Consider the following 18,744-nt stretch of genomic DNA (forward strand, 5'->3'; position numbering starts at 1 on the left):
TGGTGACATTTGGGTATCACTGCCACGTTAGGCTTTAAAATACATCACTTATGTGCACAGTGTAGATATTACTGTAAGGAGTGAGCTGGCATGTGGAAACAGGGAAATACAGGGACATATGGGGCAAATAAGGCACTGTTACCATGGTAGTACCTTTCCATTTGAGAATCATAAAAGGAAATAATATTCAAGTGGCCATTTTAGCACTTTGCTTAAAAATATCTTTTGATTCTTTCTCTATCTCTCCTTTTCTCTTCAACCTTTTTCTTTCCATGTGCTCCCCGCATCCTGCACCTTCATACAGTCAAATCATCTGACCTGGCCCGGCTGCTGGCTTTACTTAGCCTGCTCAGGGGTCTCATATCAGCAGCAAGCTCAGCAGGTGCTGAAGGCCCTTCCACTTCATCTCTCACCACCTCCTCTTCTGCTTTCTTCACCCCCGGCTCTTCCTGAGGCCCTGGCTGCTCCTCCTCTCGTTCCTCCTCCTCTGCTCGTACCTTCTCCTCTTCTGGTTCCTTTGCTTGCACGTATGATGGTAACCTCTCATCGAATGCCCTGGAGAGATCTTCCAGTGGTCCCATTCCAATCTTCTCCTCAAACTCATTATAGGCTGATGGAAGGGGGCTGGGCTCAACCCCTACTTCCGTGAGAGGGAAATAGTGGGACACTGGCTTCTCTTCTTCCAGCAGCTTGTAGCCTTTGGCCTTTGGAATGGAAGGGACTGTGATGGCATGGAGGGGCTTCTCTGGGACCTCTCCAAGCTGCTCCTCTGCCGGTCTCCTCAGAGCCCTCCGGATTCTTTTCAAGATCAAATGACTGATCTCCACCAGGTTGAGGAAGAGGGACACAGAGGCCACCACCAGCATGAACATAATGAAGATGGTCTTCTCCGTGGGCCTGGAGACAAAACAGTCCACAAGATTGGGACAGGGCCACCGCCCGCAGCGGTAAAGGGGGAGAATTCGGAAGCCATACAGGAAGTACTGACCTACTATGAATCCCACCTCAAAGAGGGTTTTGAAAATGATGTGGAAGATGTACGTTCTCAGGAGAGTACCTTCCAGGCGAAACTTCTTGGTTCCATCAGGGTTGTTGCCTTTGTTTTGGTTTGGAGCCAGGGGCAGCTTCTCTTCATCCACCTCGGCTTGCTGGCGCCTCTCAGCTTCCTCCTTCTCTTTCCTCTTCTCCTCCATGCGGACGTGGTGCACAGCATGCCCGAAGTACATTAGTGAAGGGGTGGATACAAAAATGATCTGCAGGACCCAGAGCCGGATGTGGGAGATGGGGAAGGCCTCATCGTAGCAGACGTTCTCACAACCTGGTTGCTGGGTGTTGCACACAAAGTCTGACTGCTCGTCTCCCCACACGAGCTCGGCAGCCGTGCCCAGGATCAGGATGCGGAAAATGAAGAGCACCGTGAGCCAAACTCTCCCGATGACAGTGGATTGCTCGTTCACCTGCTCTAAAATGTTCCCCAAGAAACTCCAGTCACCCATTTCTTATGGTCTAAGGGAAGAAAAAACAAAGAGAAAGACCACAAATTATGCTAAATTTTAAAGATTTCAGGTTTTCCCGCTGATGTCTTTTGTTGCTTTGAGAACAGAAAGGCAGGCAGTTGCTTGCTTGATTTGCCTGTTCACAATGATTTATTAACAGAAGAAGGGCTGGGAAGCCAGAGCAAGCTGCCTGCTAAATTCTTCCTTCCATGGCTCTAAATGGGCAATTACTTTTCAGCCAGGGAGTATATTTATCTCCTTTTGCAGGTGAGAGTCTTCTGTGGCACCTTGTAGGTTCAGTTCTGTAAGTCTGCTTAAATTTTGTACACGTACAAACATTCACCAGCAATACAGTGGAACAGATTTATCAGCAGGCAGCTGCAGTGGTTAGAAGAGAGAGTGAAGCTTTCAAGCACACAAATACTTCTGCACCAGAACCCCTCATGGGTTGAACAGATCTTGAATCTGCTCCCATCTTGCACCCACACAAACCTGAATTCTCTCTAGGTTGCAAATGTCAATTCTACTTTAGCAATCACTGTTAGGTAAGAAACAGCAATTACAACACCATTACTGTGGTAGTAATGCTGTATAAGCTTAACAACTATATAGATTAGTTTTGCTATATAGATTATGTTATATGCAATATAATTATTTGGTGCTATTGCATTCCCTTCTGAAGTTAGCTGCCACACAGACAGTAGAAACAACCTGGGGAAAACAACTGGGCAAACAACTCTAACTGGAACCTAAAATGTTATTTGCTGTCTCTAAAACGTCAGTGCCACTATCTCAGGCTAACACAGAGCTGGAAGCCAGCTGCAGGTACACTATTGGAAAGCAAAGGCAGTCATCCATTTTCAAGTAATGCAATTCAAATATTACATCTCTCATTACTTTTGCATTATAAGAAATTATTCCTAGGTCAGGGCTTCATTCTGCGTATCCTGAACTTCCCACTATATCATTTCAGGCAAGGGAAGATTTAGGAATGAGGAAAATAGAGATGAAAGTTATTTTGTATGGGTTGATTTAACACATCACAGCAGTCTGAAGTCTCTGAGGAATGTGGAATATTACAGTGGCCCAGAAAGACCAACTTGTAGAGCATCACAAGTGAAACAGGGAACATTATTCATAAAATATCTGTTCACAGGGATTTAAAATTTCATCTGTTAGATACTACCTCCATCTATAGTTCCCTAAATGCAGACACATACACAAGCACTCAGAAAAGGAAGGTACAGTCAACAGCATGAAAATCTGAGTATCTAAACTTCCCTCCTCCTTCAGATACCACTGGGATATATTTGTAATGCCATATGTTGTGACACACCAACGCATACCAGTCTGTTTCAACTACTCTGTGTACATAGTCACACATAGACAAATATGCAAAATATTGAGAATTCTATGGCTCGAGGGAATTTCACAAATTTTCAGTCAAAAAAGCCCTCAAAAAACACCAAAAAAAAAAAAAGAAACCCACAAACTTATGATGGCATTTTGCTAAAGCAAGATGGACTCATATTTCTTGCATTCAAACCTTACAATATTTTTACCCCGGACACGCATGTTAGAAAATGAAGAACAGAACACAGTTCCTTCAGCTTGCACAAACACCTCATATACATAAGTGGCAAACATATAATTTAATCACCAAGGAAAATTGCTACTTTCTCAGTCATTAAAGTCGTGTAAAGAAGTGTGTTAATGTCAGCGCTTACATTAACAAGTCTAGCAGAAGATTATGCTGTTTACATACATTATCTAAACTGATTTAAACATCCTCTTTCTGCAAATTCACAAAGTACACCCAATACTTACTAATCACGTGCAACTTTGTAAAAATCATGACTGCACACAGTACAAGCTTCATTGTCCCCCAGGCACCGCAGTTACCTCCATCCCTTTCTTTCCCTGTGAGTCACACTGATATCTATGCTACCATTTGAGCATTTCCACTGCAGCACACAAGAGAACGGTCTAGGTGTGATAAACCTCATCACGCAGAAAACTCACTGTACAAGAGAAGGGAAAATGTTTCCTAACATTGTCTAACTCCATCACACGACTTGCTCACAACTTGCTACGTTTGCCTAAGCCCTCCCTGAGATCACTTCCAACTGGCCACGTTCTTCACAACTCTGCCATGCCCATCCCCTCTGTTTTCTGCAAGTGATGTGGTTCGAGGTTGCTCAGTCAGTTCAACTGCGAGCAACAATATTGGGTGAACGGATGAGGAGTAGCACAACCAGTTTGAATGTCTGGGATTCCACCTGCAAAGCAGTCGACCCCTCCAGCCTCACCAAAAGGGGTAAGCGAGATATTTAGGGAGCCACCTTTCCCCTGAAATTGCCTGTCATGAGGAAAGAGCAGGACTCTGCCTAAGCCCACTCAGAGCCAACAGGTCGGTGTTCTGAACTGTCCCAGGCTGGCTGCAGACCCCCACCCTGCGCTCCCAGATGTCGCAACCGGCGAAAGAGGCCGAACAGGTTAAGGATGTTGAGCAAGCAACTTGCCACTGTGAGAGGCTCCACCGAAGAAATGTGTCCCCCTCCTCTCTTGGCACTCTGCAGGGAAGAGTGAACTTTTGTCTCTCTTCTTCCCTACCCTAAAAGCCCCAATCTTGTCGCACGACTGAGCAGATATGACTGAATTGGCTCTGATGGTGGGTTTTAGTTGCCCTGCAATATTTAAGCTCCGAGCCAGACGGCTTTATGAAGTGAGTGACAGTCAGTGACGTGGGGAACAATAGGGAGAAAAAAATAGAGAGAGGCAGAGACACAGAGAGGAGAGTCCACTGAACATGAAAAAGCAGAGGGGGGAGAGGAACAGGCAGCAGGCAGTGAAAACCTAATACATGCATAAATGGGAGTTTGCTCAGTTAAGCAGGGACCAAAGCATCTCTGCAATTCCACTGTGGTTCAGCACAGTGTGTGTCCACACTCGCTGGTTGTTAGGTGGTGTGGTGTGGCAGGTGAAAAGGGAATGCCAACATCGCTGATAGTGGCAGCATTAATTGAATTATTTTTTTACCCTACACCCAGCTCGGACAGACAAGTTGCACTACTGATTTTCAGGCAGGAACTGAAGTATTTGGTTTATATTTGGCATTGTCAGATACTTTGGTCTGCACTTTAACATATTTTACTGGAAAAAGCATCAGAATGGGAAAAAAATATTATCAGTCAATATTAATCAAAGCCGAGAAACACCAGTTTTACAACCTCACCTCTCAGTGTCTCAGCTCTGCTTAGTTTTTCCTCCAAATGCATCTTGCATGTGCACATGTATCAAGAATGTCTAAACCAAACTGTTTGGTTAAGGAGCATAGTTGAATTCCAGCAGCCCAGCACACAGGAATGTTACCCCAGGCACATTCGCCTACCACCAGCCACCTGCAAAAATGTTGGAGAGGCCAGAGAAGAGAGGAACCACAGGCTCAGTAATGAATCCACAAGTACAACTAAATGCCCTGAGAGTTTTAATTAAAAGTCAAAGGCTATAACCTTACTCTGAGGTACGGTTTCTGTAGTCTTTCTGGAGGCATTGCTCAGAATGTGCTCTTGGTGCTCAGCTCTGAAGAAAAAGAGGATTACTGGAAGCAAGATTTGCTAAGCAGTGATACAGATGCCAGGCTCATAAAGTGATGAAGCAGCAAGTACCTCTCCTCTCTCTTTGTGCAAACTCGGCACTGAATTTAATTTCCCAGAATGGCACTGGGAGACACTCTATCTCCAGAAATGTTGTCATTTGAATGAGATATTAAAACACGAGAGCCACAAAATTTTGTACCTTCAGACCAACAGCTTCAGGCCACTCTTCTGTGTTTCTGGGCATTTGTGTCCATGTAAGTTCAGAGCTTCATCTCAGGAGTTGTCTTCCCAAACAGGTTTAGGATGATTTGCAGAGCCCCAAGGTCCAAAGCACAACTGGAGGCAGAGATGATGATTTTCAAAGTGGATTTCAAAAGAGCTAAGGCATAAGTGAGAGATGGAAAAGAGTCATATTTTGCAAGTCTGGGGACACAAAAGAAAAATCACCTTCAATGCACGTAGTTGGACTGAAAGTCATACTCTGAACACCTTAAGAAATCAATCTCCTAAACAGGGAAGCAGTAGCAGAACATATTTTAGCCCAATGCTACATAAAGCATGGGAACAGTCTTCCTGGAGAGAGGACACCCAGTGGAGAATTCACAAGTTCTAAGAACATGACATGAATAAGAAAAGGCATGATTGGATAAATGAGAGGAGCAAGGAGAGTAAGGAGGAAGAATGAGCACCTTTGTTGATTTGTTTTGTTATATACTATTGAGATAAAGTAGTATCAATGTATGAGGGAGTGATCATCACTGCCACCCTCAACCCCTCTCTGGGAAGCAGTAAAAGAGGGAGGACTGAAAAGTGCCACCAGCATCCAGCACTTTTAGAGAGTGTCTGCAGGCTGGTGCATCACAGAGGGCAGGTGGTTTAGATGTTAAACTGCCCATTCCTTTTCAAACTAAAACTGTCTTTTTGGAAAACTCAGCTCTAGCTGAACGTGCACATCCCTTCCTAGGCCTTTTCTCTCTAATATAATGAGCCAAACCCCAAATCTGGTATGTAACTGCATGGCTGTAGTCCATCTCTAAATTACATCCAGCTACTGTCAGAGACCTTTCCCATTAACCTTCTATCTGCCTTTTGCTAACACTATCCAAATATCAAACATTGTCTGACAAGTTGCAGAACAGCTTGCAATATGCAACTGTTGCAGAAATTACATTAAAGTCTGTGATTATTGGGTCTGTGCTACCTTCATCCAAATGATCAGGGCTGACTTTCTTTGGTGTCACAGAGTGCAGAGCCTTTAGCATGGGGCACATCCAGTTTTGCAGGACAATTCTGGTTTGTGGAAAACCACAGAGTCCCTTCTACTGGAGGCCTTTTATAAAGGCACCACTGAGCTCTGGGTCAGGTTGTCCAGCTCCCTAGGGCCTCCTGCCTCTGAAGAAAAGGGTCTAAATGAAAATGAAGCTGGGCAGTGAGGAATTAGTGTTGTACTGGGGCTATGCAGAGAAGTGGTTGTTTGAGATGGGCATGAAGAGGAGAAGGCAGATCATGAGAAGAGCAGGAAGGAGACTTGATTCTCTTAGGTAGCAAGGTGATGCTGGAAGTCAGGCCTACCTTTGTAGCATGAAAGCAGTGGCTGTGCAAGAAAGGAGTACAGACCATAAAAGCAAGGGTCAAGAAGTCTGGACCTCGCGTGCAGCATGTGACAATCACTAAGTCTACAAAAGGACTGCAGCACTGACAGCACCAGACTAAGAAGGGCAAACACTTTCAGCCTGTGTACCTTGGTATTTATGTTCTCATTAGGCAACCTGTAGATGTGCTGAGTACTTTCATCCCCAAAAACCAGTGCTAAAATTGTACCAGCTAGTGAAAGTAACACTGTTAACTCACAGTGGCTTTTCCTTGCCTTTGGGACTCTTCTTGCCTTCAAAGAATCATGGGCATTCCTGCACTTTTCAAATACTATTTTCTTTTGGAAAGAAGTTTGCTTCATTGCTGACTTCTCAACCTTTATCTGCTTTGAGGCTGGTGACTGAGCTTCTGTCCCTGGCACCACTGAGTCTGTGAAGTCTCCACTGCAACTCAGCCTTTTGCTCAGAGACTACGAGGTCACTTGGGGAATGTGGGATTTTTCATTCCAAACGGATTTCCAACACAGACATGATGTCAGGACAAGGCAGGGCCATGCTATTGAACAGCTCTGTTCATGCATGATAGCAGATTGTGCAATTATATAGCGCACAACCCTGGATAACGATACCCCTCCCTCAAACAAAGTTATCTTCTGGGGATCTGCTTAGCTAGGAAGTGGCACACGCCTCGTGTTCTTCTGCTGAGCACACAAACCTCTCAGTCGTGGCTGAGGCTGAATGCTGGGCATATGCATCCTCCCTGCAAGAAGCTGGGACCTTCACCCAGCACTCTCCTCTGCCAGACACTCACCCAGCTCTCTAGTAACACGTGTCCTTGTCCATCCCAGAGCCAAAGTGATCTGTCCTCTCATCACCAGGATCAGTCTCCCAGATTTTATCATCTCTCTGCCACCTACCGGTCTCAGAAGTCATGTAAAGTGTAGCCAGCCCTGGACAAGTCTTTTAGCAGACCTTACCATGTCCCTGCAAGCCTAGCAAATGTCACTGCCTGCATTTTTAGGGCCAGGCTCCCAGATTTTTCCAGGACTCTCTCTGGGCACTGGTGGATATGAATTGCTGGGGAATATATCTTGCTAGGCAGCTGCAAGCAAACCATTAAGAAAAGAGAGGGAGGAAGATATAAAGCTTCAAGGAAGAAGAAAATTGGGAAAGTATGTTACAGGAGGACAGGAACACAGGAGAGGTGAAGATAGGGCTGAGTTGTGCTGAGCCTCTAGTGGAGGATGAATACTTGTGGGAAACATGGTTTTAATTTAAGGCATGGAACCAAACTAGACAATTAATAAAGATAAGCAGGGCAAAAGTGGAATGTCTTTCAATATCTGTTAAATGCAGTTCTTCTCTGAAAATTACTGTTCTAGGAGGACCTGGGGAATTACAGGCCAGTCAGCCTAACTGTGATACCAAGAGAGATACTGGAACCAATTATGAAACAATCAATTTATAAGCAGCTAAAGAACAATAAGCTGATAAGAAACAACCAGCAGGGAATTTTGAAGAACAAATCATGTCAAACCAAGCTAATTTCCTTTTTTAACTAACAGGCCTGGTAGATGAGGAGGAAAGGGTAGGTGTAAAATACTTTGATTTCAGTGAACACTTTGAAAATATCTAGATAACAGGCTCCCAGGGCAGCAAGCAGAGTCACCATGCAGAAGGCACATGGGTTGAAGTACCATAATCAAGGGTAATTATCAGGGCTTCACTTTTCCAGCTGGGAGAATTGTGTCCCTGAAGTTCTGCCTCCAGGGCTGTTCAGTAGTTCCTTGAGTGTCTTGGACAGCAGACTAGAGGACAAAAGGAAGAGGATGACAGCTGGGCTGGGGGTCAGCAGTCCCTCCTGAAGGCAGGAGGCTGAAGTGATTGGAATTTGAGAGGAATGTGAGACACTGGGGAGCTGGGCTCCAGCTCAGGAAAAGTGGCTGCACAGACACCACGTGTGCTGCTCCAAACTCAGTTGTGACCAGTACAGCAGAGAGAGCTGGGGTGGGACCCAGTGTGTGTCTGTTTAATGAGATCCCCACAGAAGAGGACAAATGTCATTCAGAGGTGCTTTAATGCAGATTTTGTGTATGAGGCAACGGAAGCAATTATTTTGTGCATTTACTTGATACTGCTGAGCTCCCAGCAGGAACAGTGTGTCCACTCCCAGGCACTACATTTTACAGGAGATGCAGACAAGTTGGAGAAAGTCCAAAACAGAGCAGCAAAATGATAAGAGAGGTGGAAAAAAAACCCCATGACTTATAAGGAATGAATAAAATAATTGAGTTTGTTTTCTCTAGGAAAAGAACAACGGGAGGGGAGGCATGATAACAGTCTTCCAGCACATAAAAATTTGTTATAATGGGTGGAGAGACTAAACAGTTGTCCCCTACATTCACCAAAAGTAGAAAAGGAAATAATCAGCTTAATTTGCAATAAAAATGATATAGCTAAACATTAGAAAAACACTTTGCAATGGCAAGAATAGCAAAGCACAGCAGCACACTGCTTGGGGAGGCTGTAGAATCACAGGAGGTTTTTATGAAGAGGTAAACAAACATCTGTTAAGGATGATCTTACCTCATAAGCAGAAAAACAAGCAGGGGGAGAGGGAGGCTTTCTGAGGTCTTCGGCTCTATGGTTTTGGGTAGGACCAAAGACCTGAAGAAAACTCAGAGAAATATTTTCAGTTAAAAAAAAAAAATATATATATTGAGACTTTTGTGGGCTTCTGAAAAACCAGCCTGGGGGGACACTCAGATCTGGAAGCAGGCTGACTGTGCCAGTAAGGAATTCCACTTGAGTTAATGATCTCCTCCGGAGTGGGGTAATTAGCTGGGGCAGTGAGAAGAGCAGGGGTGCTGTCCTGCTTCCCGCTGCTCAGCCCAGGTGTCCCCACACTGCTGTCCCCAGGGCACCTTCAGGGCAGTCACAAACACGTTCTTTGCCTCCAGGGAGGGTGTGGGATCCAGGGCTTCCCTCTGGCTGCCCTGGAAGGTCTGTGACCCTGGCAGGGGGTCAGGAACCCCCTGAACAGAGCCCCCAGAGACACTGTCTGTGATCTCTGTCCTTGGAAAAGAGTTTTCAATCTTACAGGATGAATTACAAGCCCTGAGTGTTTGATATAAGTAATAATTAAGTGTGACACAGGTGCAAAAGTAAAATTTTAGGATTCTAGATTAGGGGTCCAAAGGGGACAAGACGGAGGAAATTGGGTGTGTCTTGTCCTTTTTCTCCTTCTTCATGCCCTCCATGTTTCAGTGTGGTGTTGGCATTTTTCTGTTGGTTTAGGCTGGGAACACACTGTTCAACGTAGGTGACAGATATTGGCACATTATTGTAAATCCAGCACAGGGAGTTTCTGGTATTTAATGTTTGTAACATCCCACTGAGGGCAGAGCCCCACACGCTGCCCTGCAGGACAGAGCTGCGGCAGGGCAGCAGAACATGTTAGAGATAAACAGAATAAACAACCCTGAAACCAGCACAGACCAGTTATGGCTTCTTTTGGCAGTGGGGCAGAGAGACAGAGACTTTCTACAATCTCGGAATCATCAACACCTCAGATTCCGAGAGGAGGGCTCTGAAGGTGCTGCAGACGTAGAGGTGTTCGCTCACCGTAAGCCCATTTCAGCCCGTTTGCTGCTCTCTCGCCCAGTCCAGCCCTTCCCAGCGGTGCTGCTTTCTCCGAGCTCCGTGTCCCGGCTCCGCTAGCGGGCGGTGTCTCCTCACCCGTGCGCCGGCTCCAGGGATGCTCTGCGGGACCGGCAGCGCCTCGGGCGCGCTGTGCCTTCCCCGGGCTGCACCCACCTTCCTCCCCACTCACTTCTTAACCTTCGTCTGCGGACACAAAGCCAAGCACGGCACACGCATGCGGTGCTGTAATGGCTATTCTGAATACGGTTTTTTCACTTTTACTATGGTTAAATAGATGGAGTTAAGCCGACATGAAGATCATTTTGCTGTCTCAAATTTTACCTATAGACTCAGTGTAAACTTCGTTGACAAAGCACCTTTTTAACTAGTAAATTCTGTACTTTCACCTGAACCTGCTTCCCTTTTCCAGCAAATACTTCATAGGTATACCAGCTGACCTGCATGATTTTCCCTTTAACAATAACGTGGTTAACAATAGAAATTTCACTAAAATTATATCAATAGTAAAAAATCATTAAAATTAAAAAGAACAAGTAACGCAAAAATGATGAATTCTCATGTGTCAAAGGTGGGTGCTGTGCTACTGTAGCAGCAGCAGGAAGAGTACTCCTTTAGACACATTGCATGGATCAGCATAATTTCACTTAAAACCTGACCAGACTTTTTCTAGAAGCATAGATCATTAGAAATTGTTGGTTAGAAATTAGAAGCTCTTAGTGCATCTGCAATGGCATTTCTGAAGAGCAGCACTGAGAGCCCAGAGCTCATAGGTAAATTGTTAAACATGCATTATACACAGAATGCCTTTCCCTAGGTCCCCATATAACCTCCTCTTACCTGTCCCTTTCTCTGCCTCCTGCCTACAACTTTCGCCCTGGTCACAGAGATGGAGCACGTCACTGAGAAGATATAAAAGCACAGGCACACTGCATACTTAAGTGGTCCATGGACTCAAATTTCTCTCAGCATATATTCGAGGTTATGGCTCTTCCACCAGTGCTGAGACCCTCAGGAGAGGAGCAGAGGAGCTGCTATCAGGAGCTGGGAGGTACCAGGCCAACCAGGGAACATGTTGCTTACAGCCAATCTGGGCTATGTGAAGTGGATCCAGGGAAAGCAGTGACAAGTACCTGATAATACTTCTGGTAATTAATTGCTCCAGGCCTGCCAGTAAAAGAGGAGCTAATAATATCTCCCAGCCTCTTGAGGGGATCTCCATATGTTTGTTTTATCAAGACTTTTTGTAAAATCTCTTAACATTCCCAGGCAGAACAAGCTAGAAGGGACAAAGCTTCTGAAAGATGGGAACAAGTCTGTATGTCTGGAAGCATCCCATTATCTCACTGTCCATGGGGGTTTTTGCCTTCCAGTTTTTGATGGGGGCTCATTCCCTACTCCTTTCTCTCTTCTTCTGGGCTCTTCTCACACCACCAAGGCCTGCCTTGCTGAGTGGTAGGCTCAGGGCTCTCAGGAGCGTTGTCACCACCCACTCTCCACCTTTATCTCCCTGCCTTCATTTCCACACCACAAACCCAGTGAAGGTGCATTCTGCACACAGGGTGTGAAGGTGGCCCAGGAGAGCTCACCAGCAGGTCAGGGCAGGGAGGGGGATGGCAAAGCAGGCCATTATCTCCTCTTCCCATCCCAAGAGATGTGCATACCTGCTGTGCACTTTGGCTGACCTCAGCTTCCCATTTCCCACAGCAGAGCACGTTCCCAGCCTCTCTGGGGAGGACATCCGTGGGGATGGTTCCTGTTTCCCTGCCCTTTCAATCTTCCTGAGCCTGATATGATTGTTTCTTTGGGCACAGTGTAAAAGATGCCAGCAAGGAACGGAAACCTCTCATGCCTCAGCAATTCATTTAGTGAAGGAGGTTATTGAACTTGGAAGCTGTTGAGCCAGTAATTTTCATTTCCTGATCAAGAAGACAACCCGTCCATAGATACATCTTTCATCCAGAGGTGTTCAGCATTCACTGAGACAATTTGGCTTCAAACTAAAAAAGAGCCAGATGGAGGAAGGCAAGGATTATCTATGTACAGACCTGCCTAGAAAGCATAGGTGTGAGAGCCAAAGGGCTTCTCCCATTTGGAGAGGCCTGGAGAGTTTTTTCTTCTTTATTTTCAGCAAGCATCAATCCCTTGCAGCCCTGTTACTGCTCAGTGAATATGATATTCCTAGGAGGAATATGGTTTAAAGCATGTTGTGATCCTTTTAAAAGAAGCATGGGGGTCCCCCATCATGTGTGAAACGTGGCAGAATTTTAAGGAGCTGATTCTATGGCAAACTTCTAAATCCCACCTTAGCACAGCAACTGTAGAATACTCTTCCATGTGCCCTGAATTATGAGGACCATTCTTGTCTGATTGATAAACATCATCCCAGTGAATGCAGCTATTACAGGTAGCTCCTCAGCAAAATGTAGGCATGTTTTTTAATGGGCTGTGTCTCTCCAGTCCCCAAAGCTCTGAAGCAAGGACACGAGCTCTAATATTTCTATTTGCCCCCCTGCTTTGGCTCAGGGTGCAGCAGGTTTGGTGGGCTTAAGTCCCCCTGAGCAGTGCTGAGTTTCTGCAGCTGCAGCCCCGACTCTGCCTTCCAAAAGTGTGCCCTCCTTTACAGGAACACAATACAGAAGTCAGGTCCATTCCAGTACATCCTCTTTAGCTGCATACAATTGTGGCATTCCTTTCCAGTTTATGTTCATCAAGGCTTTGCCTTCCCAGGGGACTACAGCTGTAAGACATTGGAATAAATGCTGGCATGGCTTGTAATACAATATTAAAATCAATAGGTATAGCCCTAAGACAGACTGGGGCAAAAATAAAAGTACTTGCTAGCCTGTTTGTGACTTTGAATCACAATTTCCTAGTTATCAGTATTCAATATTTGTGAGTTGGTGCTCCAGTAACAGGATTGATGATTTGGATGGATAACCAAGAAATACTGAAATATGGCAGCACTGGTTACTCAAGCACTCAACAAAGGAAAAAAATTAAGTTATTGCTTAGCTTAATACATGACGATGTTGCTGACTCAATAAACAGCCTTGGGGATTTTTAAATGGTCTTAACATCTTCCTCATCTGGCAAACTTTAAATCCAAATTGAACAAAACTTGTATTTCCCTTATGAGCATGGGTAAAGTGATGGCAGAAATGAGAGGCTGGTAGCAAGTTCACTGATCTCCAGCTCGCTGCGCTCTTACATGAAAGCAGAAGAAGGTCCAAACTGGTAATGCAATGCTTTAAAAATATATGTTTCTTTAAAAAGTCCTGTTTTCCAGCCTTGAAGAGAATTCTGGGCTAAACAAACACAAAGTTTTTATTTAAAGCATTTAAATACAAAAATATAAATGATCACTAGCAACTGCTTTAAAATTATTTACAAGGCACCAAAAATACACAACTCCTAGCAAAGAAAGAATAGTGCAACTGAAAAAACAGAACCTGATGTAAAATTGAAATAAGGCAGCTTGAAGTATAACACATGTAACAAGCAGTATGAGAGAAGTCAAATATAAATTAGAAGATAAGAAATAGAAAAAAATATGATGGAGGTGAAAGGGGAGAAAAAGACTGACAAAGGTCTTTTTTTCAAAAAGTAAATTAAGACCAGAATGAGTCTGACTCATAGTATTGATCTGTTATCAGATGGAAATCTTAGATTATTCAATAACAATGCAGAGAACAACAAAAGAAATCAATAAATACTCCTGTTCTACTGCTGAGAGGAAAAGTAGTTGATGAAGACCTCGTTAATGACATGTCTATTCTTGTAATACCTCAGAGGAGTTAAATACCACCTACTAAATCAGGCATTTTAAATCACCAGGACTAAGAACCAGCACTGAAAATTTCTAACTTTCTTTCATTTTGTTTTTTTTTTTTCATAAACTGCATACATCATTTAATTATTATGTTGATCTTCTGTACTTCTTCCTGTAATGGGTTAGTCCTGGAGGAGAAGAAGAAATTCAATAGTCTGGCATTTTTACAGACTTATGTAGAAGGGCATAAATATTTTATAATTATCTCATAATACTCACAGGTAACTACAGACCTGTGATAGGATCTTAGACCTGAATTAAATAATGAAGTGGTTAACAAAGAACACAGGGAATAAAAAGAGGGAAATATAACTATGGGCAACCAACAGGGGTTTATAGAAAATTCACTCTACTGATCTGTGTTCCTATTTTTCTCTGAGGAAATTGCATGTACAGTTGTTAAATATAACAAAACTGGTACAATATACTTGAGATCCTGGAAGGCAGTTTCCCTTCTATCATGTGGCACTATGATTAAAGAACTTGCTTGGCATAAAAATAAGGCAGCGGTCATCAAACAGACTATAAGTGACCTATCAGACTGGTTCCAAAAGACAATTGAGAACTAGAAGTGATTTGGTTTTTTTTTTGTAGTGTGTTTGTACCAAGATCCTGGATGGTGTCTGGTATCAGGATATTTTTAGTCAATAACCTGGAAGAAAACATCAAACATTTTACAGAAGTCACCAAGTCCTGGAGAAGGATCATGCAGATCTAGAGCACCCGTGATGGCTCAGAGGGCTGGACAAACAGAGACTGGGTTTGCTTTAGCACAGGGAAGGGAAGGGCAGCTCCGGCCCTTCTGCAGGGAGAGCAGCTGTAGCTCTGCTGTGGAGAACTTTGTCCCAGGAAGCAGTGACTTCCTGCAGGGCTCTGAGCTGTGAGAGCTGAGGAGCTGCAGGAACTCCCACTGCACATCTCAGGGTTGACATGTAGAGACAGGGTGGACACATGTCCATCCTGCCTGGTTTATCCTCCAATTTTCATGGAAGCCCTCTGCTGTCAAAAGCTCCTGTTATGTGTTCTCCATGAGCCCTAATTAATCAAATTAGAAAAATAATGTTTATATTCTGGTTCATATGCCAGCTTATTTTAATGCCTACCTGCTAGCTTCAATGAAAAGGTGTCAAGGCACCCCCCAGAATTATCTTCTTACCTTGTACTGATCACAGGAGACTGCAGATCTACACATGCACTGCTGGTATGCAATTTTAAGGGCTCAAATCTGCTCATCTCCATCCACCTCCCAAAAATAATTTATGATCTGTGAGGTAGCCTAGAAAGCAGAGCCACAAGTGGTGAAGTGCTGCGTCACCCTGAGGATTCTTACACAGCATGAGGGTGCCAGCAACCTCCTGTTTGGTACTGCACCATTTCAATTCCATTGGAGCACAAACACCAGTCCTGGGGGCTATTGATGAACCTACAAAGACTTCTGAACAACCTGGAGATAGACACTTGCATGAACAAATGCAAGTGGTCTTGCATCCCCCTGATGCCAAAGAGCAGTCAATGATGAATCTCAGATGTCAAAGGCTGGAACCACCCCATTTTTCTGGAAACTAGTCCAGTGCTGTTGCATTCTTTGACTGACAAAGCATGGAAAACATGGATGTCTTCGAAGCATCAGTCCTGGGAAAAACAAAGTCTGCCAAAGAATTTAAGGAAAGGTTCTTTGTTTAAGGAAAGGATGCCTGCACTTGTCTGGCTAGAAAGGTCTCATTCATGGAACAATAGAACAAAATAAACAATACAGGGTTTCTTCTAGGGCAGCGAAGAGGCTGGCTAAAGCTGGGACTTCTAGAGGCAGCATTTAATCTACAATGTGTCCTTAGAGAGAAGATAGAGATTCTGTAGATTGCCATGAAAGGAGATCTGTGAAACTGCCAAGAGATCCTGATGATCCAGGTCCAACTCTCCCTTTTAGGCAAGGTATTTAACAGTGACAAAAGTAAAGATGGTTGAAGGCAGACCACTCATCCCTGCCCCATGGAAACCACTGCTACAGGCTGGGCCTGAGCCCTGAAGGACTGCATTTATTTATCCAAAAGGTTTCAACAGCTGTGTTTGCTACTGAGAGGGGAATGGGCTTCTTGGGAAGTATTTCCATCCAGGCAGCAAAGTCCCCATGCAGCAGGGACAGAGTGTTCTTAATGACTCATTAACTCGCTGTTTAGCACAGCAATAAGCCCTGGATAAGGAAAGAGCCAAGAGCAGCCCTGATTGCCAGAGAGGGGTGGGGTAGAGCAGAGGTCCCTGCAGAGGTCCTGACAAAACCTCTCACCTTTACTCCCCACAAGCAGATCTCCACCTCGGTGGCACCACGAGCACGGCTCGTTCCGGTACCACAGAACACAGAATGGGGCTGTACCATGTTTCTGGCAAGAGCCATCAAGGCCAAAAGCTGCAAGGCCTGGAGAAGGTCTCCCGGGGCCCGTGTGCGAGCACAGCCGCCCTGACCGGGTGCTGATAACATTGTGTGCCGGGGCTGGCACAGGCCAGGTGCAGTCACAGGAGGAAAACGCTTCCCACCCCGCACGGCCTCGGCAGCCACATCCACAGCTCCCCACACGCCCCACCCAGCCAGCCCTGCTGCCCTGCCTGGCTTTCCTGGCTGCCCTGGGCTAGGGCTGGCTCACAAGTGGCCATTGTGTTTCCTAGGAAGTTTTGTCACTCTTACAGCAAGGACCTGGCCATGTGTGCAAAGGCTCAGAGCCTCTGCTGGCACCTCTTGATGCTGTCCCAGCCTCCACCCTCATAGACGCCCATCCTTCTCCTGCTCTCAGAGCTCATTTCTAATGGCACACTGCACCTCTGATTCTTCCACAGGCACAGACTTGGCCTCTGACTAAGTTTAAGTCTTCAGGGAATAAGGTAAGAAAACCCCACAAAAACCTGGCATCATGGGACTATAGCTTTTCCACCAAAAAAAAAAAAAAAATTCAGATGTTCATTGAGGCAGCAGAAGGAAAAACTCATTCTAGTTTGGCTAAGAAATACAAGAGAGTAACAAGGTTTAAAGTTTGAAATGGATGACAGAGCCATAGATGATGGTATGTAAAAGTAATGTCTTGATTTGGCTAGAAGAGAATTAAAGCACCATTGATAGATGTCAGGAATGTCTTGATTTGGCTAGAAGAGAATTAAAGCACCATTGATAGATGACAATTAGTCATCACTGACCAATTCACTGGACACTGATGAAGTTTCATTTACTTTGGGATATCAGTGCAACATAATCCAATAAAAAGGTGAAGCACACACTGGTGAGTGTTTGCACAGGGCAGGGTGAAAAGGAGCAGTGCCTGGACTGAGAGGGGGAATGCCTTTGCCTCTTTCCCTGAGGTCCCAGTTCTCAGCCCCAGAGCTGCCAACAGCTGTGAGCCAACATCTGACTGTAATGCCAGGAAGAAGTGGCAGGAGCATCCAGACCCACATCTTCACAAACTTGCATCAGAAAACTTGGCAGAAATCCTTCCCATCTCTACAAGGGTCCACTTTCTGACAAAAATCCAGCCACAAAATTAAAGCCTTGTGGGAAGGATCCTCCAAAACCTCACCGAGTTTTTCTAGTGGTTAATTACAGATGGTGTTTAAAAAATAGTGCTTTTTCTCACATCATCTTTTGGTGTTTTTAATCCAGTTTCACATTCCTGCTTTTGGGTCTTAATGCCCCTCAGTCTGCTAGGCCACAGGAAGTTTTTTCTCCTTGTAGGTATATCTAGACACTGAAAAGGTTACCCTTCAGCTTTCCCTTTTCACCCCACCTCTTCAACCTCTTTTACTGGAAGGCACACTTCCAATTCTTTAACACCCTCAGGCATTGTCCCTGAAACCTTTCATCCAGGAATTACCAACAAAAGCACTAAACAGAGTACATGGGAAGTGACATGTTAGTACTAAATCACACACACATATACACTCAGCTCTTCCTAGAACCATTCTGTTTGAGGTTATTTACTGAAATCTGCATGAGTTTCCCCAGCTACAGCATCCTCCTGGAATTCTGTAGTCAGCCAGTGAGCTGCACCAGCCCCCACTCCTTCCTGAGACAAACTTGCCAACTGATAAATGTAGCCTGTATTCCTAATTCTTTGACATGTGACTTACAGCAGCTAATGTTATGTTTGGCCCCATCTTTCTGAGTCATCCAGACTATTGCAGTAATGTTTTCTTGGTTTGTGGCTGGATTTTTTTTTTTTTTTTTAATCACTGATTTTTGAGTCATTCTTACTGATCAGTTACTATCTTGCTGTCTTGCTCAATAGCATTGAGCCACAAATGACCAACTTTCCAACATTTACTCCTCCTTACAACTACACATCTCCACCCATTTGGAGCACTGATGGGTTTCCCCATAAAGTCCTAACATCTGCACTGCAAAAAAACAGCAACAGCAAAGCTCTCTAGATGCACTGTAGCAGCACCACCTATTCCTGGCTCAGCCTACCTCGTGTAATTTGACTCTCAGAACTTTAAGTAAAGTCAACATTCGGTGAGTGTTTCTGTAGAGCCTACCACAAACAGGACCACAGTGAGGAAAGTTTTCTCCTCTCTGGCTGGGA

The 18,744-nt window shown here is 44.7% G+C and overlaps 1 protein-coding gene across 1 annotated transcript; it reads right to left on the reverse strand.

Moving 5' to 3' along the window:
* Positions 1 to 296: 296 nt before the first annotated feature.
* Positions 297 to 5,372, reverse strand: GJA8 (gap junction protein alpha 8). The gene is made up of 2 exons (XM_021541774.1): positions 5,295 to 5,372; positions 297 to 1,506 (listed from the first exon to the last, which is right to left on the reverse strand). Exon 2 carries the CDS (start codon positions 1,494 to 1,496, stop codon positions 297 to 299), a length of 1,200 nt encoding a protein of 399 aa, XP_021397449.1. The 5' UTR covers positions 1,497 to 1,506; positions 5,295 to 5,372.
* Positions 5,373 to 18,744: the final 13,372 nt, after the last annotated feature.

This window comes from Lonchura striata, chromosome 2, assembly GCF_046129695.1.
Source record: "Lonchura striata isolate bLonStr1 chromosome 2, bLonStr1.mat, whole genome shotgun sequence".
NCBI lineage: Eukaryota > Metazoa > Chordata > Aves > Passeriformes > Estrildidae > Lonchura > Lonchura striata.